This window comes from Olea europaea, chromosome 2, assembly GCF_002742605.1.
Source record: "Olea europaea var. sylvestris chromosome 2, O_europaea_v1, whole genome shotgun sequence".
Lineage (NCBI taxonomy): Eukaryota > Viridiplantae > Streptophyta > Magnoliopsida > Lamiales > Oleaceae > Olea > Olea europaea.
Genome location: NC_036238.1, coordinates 2,536,057 through 2,541,564, shown reverse-complemented (window position 1 = coordinate 2,541,564; position 5,508 = coordinate 2,536,057). Strand labels below are relative to the sequence as shown.

The following is a 5,508-nucleotide window of genomic DNA, read 5'->3' as shown; positions in this document are numbered from 1 at the left end:
AAAAAAAAAAAACTTATTTCTAGCTGCTAAATTCAATTCTAACGGCTACCTAAGTTGTTTTCGTATGTTATAGATGTACATGAAAGGGTAGTGTTTGTAGGAGTTTAGGGGTTGGTAGTGGCAATAGCAATGTTGGCAGTCGTGGGGCGGTAGAATTTGGAGGTAGATTTTATTGCTTTTTTTTTTTTGTCCTTTTTGGTTATTTTCCTTTTTCTTCTTGTAAAACCACTTTATCTAAAAGTTTAAGTTTTTTGATAAGATCACATGTATATCATTTAAATATTAGGGACTGTTTGATAAGCCCGTTTTCCATGGAAAATGAAAATTGATTTCCATCCTAAACTAAAATTGCATGTTTGATAGGTTTTTTCTATGCAATTCATTTTCCCACTTTTATGCCACCTCAGCCATTTTCCACCAAATTAATGAAAATGCTGATGGCCAATTTTTATTTATTTATTTATTTTGGCAATGGAAACAAATTCTATTCCTAATTATACAAAAATATTTTCCTTTAATTGACAATTTTCATGTAAAATAAAGTCAAATGAACACTAAAAGATAGATTTTTATTTTTTTGGGCAATGGAAAAAAATTCTATCTCTAATACCAGTAAATTCTATCCCTTTAATTGACAATTTTTATGTAAAATAAAGTCGAATGAACACCAAAAAACACTTTTATTTCAACATTTTCATTTGAAAAATTATACCAATTAAACACAATAATTGACAATTTTCAATAAAACAATTTTTAGGCAATTCAATTCCTTGAAATTTGTTTTCTTTCCATTCAGATTCCATCTTTGCAATCAAACGGGCCCATATATTCAAGAGGTCCCCTCACATGTAGGTAGGATTTAGTTTTCCCCATCAAAGCCTAACACGTGTACAATTTACATGAGTGTTAGAGACTTGAATCTATGATAACATATTGAACCACTAGTCTAAAAGATTAAGCTGTTAGATATGGCAAATGTATATCATTTAAATATTATTTTCAACACTTGCTTATCTTATCTTCTTCCTTTTATTAGTTTTTTTTGTGAAAAATATGACTTAGTAGACAAATGTTTTCCATCCATTTGGATCTACTTGCACCAGAAAATGAAAGATTGGGGATCTCAATGCCAACATAAATTGTATGTGGATCCTAAATGCAAAAAGTGGACTATTTTGTGGACTGTGGTGCAGATTCCCCTAAATAAAAAAAAAAAGAAATAAATAGAAAAATTTGGTAGATTTACTGTTCAGAGTGTTTTAGGCTTTAGAAGCTTGCACGAGTAAGATTTCATCACCCCTGGGTTCATACTCTGAAAATTATGTGAATATAGGCAATGTTTGTCCATTATTAGGTTGTATCTTCCATGGGGCTTTCTTCCTTGGTGCAATGCTGTGCTTGTAATTATTACTGCCTGCCCGCTATGATCACTTTATCATACTACCAAAATTATCTATTGCACAGGTTCAGGGTCTATGGAGAACAAAAGTTCAAAACATGGCTGAATTGTGCAAGGTGGCTAAAGAACTCAAGGATCAGTTTGTAACATTCCAGATCTGCCATGTTGAAAGAGTATGTCAAAAACGTTCAATTTATTACTTAATTCTTGCACTTCATTGTTATATGAAGAGATTGCCAAGAAGGTTAGAATTCTTATATTTTTAGTGCTTATTTCGTACAGCATATTTATGCCAGAATATTTTTGGATTTGTGTACATGCATTTAACTCGCTGTTCTTGCAACACTTCAGGTTGGCTTTTCTTTGCTTGATTCTAAAATAGAATCTCTCTCTGCCTCTCTCTGAATTAAGCATGCTTGTTTGTTCAATAATTATTTACATAGAAAGTGTTTATATTTTACGTTGCTATTCATGTGTAATTTTATTCGCGATTTCTTTGTAAACTGTCGACTTCTTTTTCATCCGAAAAGCTTTTCCCTTATATCAGGACTTAAATACTGAAGCTGATGCCCAAGCAAATCTAGGGATACATTTAAAGAGTAATCCCTGTTGGCCTTTTTGATTTTCTGAGATTTCATCTCTCTCTGTTAAATTTGCATGGAGAATCTCACAGATCGTCATCGTTATGCAGATGGTGAAATTCAAGTCGAATGTGACATCCAAAAGCCTGAAGGAATCACTGCTTAGATGGCCTGTGGATTTGTTTTGAAAAAAATGGTGTCATCAGTCATCTGATGAATTAGGAATTGTTTTGATCTGGTGCAAAAAGGGTTTGAAATTGTAGATAAGTTATCAGAATGGTGTTGTGGTAATGTGTAGCAAAATTGTGTTAATCTATAACTTAGCTCATGCAATTCAACTTGACAGATGTCGAGGAAGCTGGCATGATCATCGATTGGTTTAATGAATGCCGTAATTATATCGTGCTATGGTGCTAGTAAAAGTATTTTAAAAAGGATATGGAATTGGCAAAAGGATTTGACCGCGATCTTTAGGTTGTAACTTTCAAGTCAGATGACTATAAGATAGATTTTTAGATACCATTACAGGCTTAATAACTCGAGTAAAAAGGGCTAAGAACAGACGTCGAAGATGAATCATTTTTTCTTTTGATATGAGAATCTAATTTTTCATTCATTTGACATTTCATGTGTATAAAACTTTCTAAATGACCTCTTTAGGTTAGACAAAGTAAATTACGAAAAATAGACTCAACGTTGAACTGTTTTCCATATATTTCAACTTCAAATTTAAGTAACACTTTAGAAAAATCCAAAAAGTAGTAAATTATTATTATTATTATTATTATTATTATTAGTAATTTTTTTTTTTACTTATCTGATTCTTGACTTAGTTTGTGTGAGATTAAACAACATTGAACTTACACCTATATTAGAACACACCCAATTGAATATTGTTGATTTATTCACAATCCCAATCTTCTTGTAGTCAGTTTTTCGTCACACCTCTTGTGCAAAATCACTCATGCATTTTCCCCCAATCTTGAGGTATTTCTAGCACATATGATTTTATTAAAAATTATTATAATGCATTTTTTTCATATAAAGTGATCATAATTAAATACTTGTAAATATAGAAGGCAGATGATATGTCTTTTTCAGACTCACATTGCCAATTTCTAGAGTTCAAATCTCTAAGTCTTTAATGAGCACATTCCACTTTTGACAATTTAGATCTCTCTATTTTTTATTTTTATTTTTTGACAACTCCTATTTAATACTTTTCTCCATTAAACTTTCAAAATGGCCCATATAGTGAGTTCTAGGTCGATGACTTTCAAGTCAGATTAGAGCACCATGTTTTTAGATACCTTTACAGGTTTAATTACTCGAGTACAAAAGTTACTGATAGTGATAAGTGTAGTTTCTACATTTATTTGAGATCCTAAATGATGGTATTTTGTTATTTTTTAGATGGATTAGTACCTAATTTGTTATTTTTTGCTTTTATTATGAAAAATTCATATTTGGAAGAAAGAACGGAAAAGGGGTAAAATGAAGCAAATCCAAAGTTTGGGAACTAAAATACAAATACTAAAAAGTTATTTCGGAACTCACGATGAAGATTTGAGAGTGCGCGGGGTCAATCAGATGAGGAAAGAAGTCAAAGGAATGAATTATTATCAAAATATAATCATACATCAACTTTCAATCGAAAAAGTTATGCTTCGAATTTTTAGTCTAATACTGAGACCCAATTTTGGCATAGAAAACTTTCGAATTGGAAAAAATAATTCTAAGAAGAATTGTATTCCTCTGAGTGAGATTTCCAACTTACTTTGAATCACTCCAATCGGATATTCAGAGAGAAAGTTATGATAGAAATACTGAAAGCTGTTCCACTATTGGAACTTAGTCAAGGCGTGTGCCCTTGCCTACAGTAGAGACGCATGCGCCCCAACCAAAAAGGAGGTGACTGAGGCACCCAAGGCTCCCAGGCGCGTGCCCAAGATTACATTGGACACGTGCCTTAATGTTAAACGCGGAAGAATTTAGGTTTCTTTATTTTATTTTAGTAAGGAATCTCCTGGGCATCATATAAATAGGAGAACACGCCCATATCATCAAAAACCTCCCTTAGACCAAATCATTCATAGATTCAACATATTTTGAAGGCGAAGAATGAGGCTACATCGTCAACATCAAGAGAATTGTGCAAGAATCTTGAAGATTATCCATCCAAAATCAAGATTTTATTCAAGAAAGTTGATTTCTCTACTTTCTTCCATATTTCTTCGATACGGGTTATACTTTTCATTATTTCTTACATAATTTAATAATTAGGATAGTAGGCTAAGTTTTAATTGTATTTGATGAATGATGAACCACACTGTTTATTTATTTTAATTCAAGACAATTAATTTAGTACTTCATGCGTTTTCTTGATTGATTTTGCATTCTCATTGAACTATTTAATTGTTTGATCACCAAAGATAGTAAGTTACTTGTTGTAGTGTAGGAATATTTACAATAAGTCTAGAATGCAATAAATCAACACATGGACAATAGGTACTAAGAATAATAGCTATGTCATTTGCAATAATGTGTGATAAATCCTGTTAATCAATTCATATTTTTCATATGAATTTGGACTAAGAATAAGATCGGGTCGTGTTAAACATAGGTTTAATATGTCTTTGGAAAAAATATTGAATAAAAGTGTACTATTGATTGTCTTAAATGCATGAATTTACTAAATTATGGATTAAGAGTTGAATTAAATGACAATAGGGGATTAACGATTTCAATACAAACATTCACATGTTAAATAAATAGTTTATTTGCTTTGTTAGTTTAGGACTAGTCTAGTCTAGAGAACTTATAAATCACAACTCTCTTGATATCACTACACTTCGAATTTAATAGCAGCTATTAAACTACAAATTAGACCTTATTCTTTGTGGGAACGATACTCTTAACTCACAAATCTTATTATTTGTACAACGATTTTGTATGCTTGCGAGTTTTCTACGAACAGTTACGAAGAGAGGTAGAAGATGGAACACCTTTTCTTTTGATATGAGAATATAATTTTTCATTCTTTTGACTTTTTATGTGCAAAACTTCTTTCCATTTTTTTAGCGAGCTTTAGGTTGATGACACCCAAGTCAAATAACTATATGGCACTAGGTTTTAAAGATTGTAGCAAGCTTAATCACTCGAGACATAAAAGCTATGAAAGAAGTAATGATATATGATATTTAAATTTTAAAAATGGCCAGTGCCCGTTCTAGACTCCTTCACTCAAACTCCTTCTACTAACACTGTGATTCGAGAACTCCAAACCCTCGAACTTTTATGAAGACAAGCACTAACCTTTCCACCCTCAAACTACTAAAAAGAAATTTGATTTTTTTATTAAAGATTTAGTAATTCAACGCCTAAGTTGACAACGTCAACAATGAAATCCACATAATCAAGTCATGTCCCAACATAAGTAATAAGTCAATGAGGGCTATACACTCAAATAATCAAGTCTAACTTGGATAAGTTTTCAAGTAAAAGTACAAGTTATAGTGTTGTCAAGCT

At 31.6% G+C, this 5,508-nt stretch overlaps 1 protein-coding gene across 1 annotated transcript in view; it reads left to right on the top strand.

The window, feature by feature from the left end:
• Window positions 1-2,146, top strand: part of LOC111371151 — an 18,437-nt gene extending 16,291 nt beyond the window's left edge. Inside the window, exons 8-10 of the mRNA XM_022993062.1 lie at window positions 1,465-1,572; window positions 1,947-1,998; window positions 2,091-2,146. Coding sequence (XP_022848830.1) covers window positions 1,465-1,572; window positions 1,947-1,998; window positions 2,091-2,146 — 216 coding nt within the window. The remainder of the gene's footprint in view (window positions 1-1,464; window positions 1,573-1,946; window positions 1,999-2,090) is intronic.
• The last annotated feature ends 3,362 nt before the right edge of the window (window positions 2,147-5,508 follow it).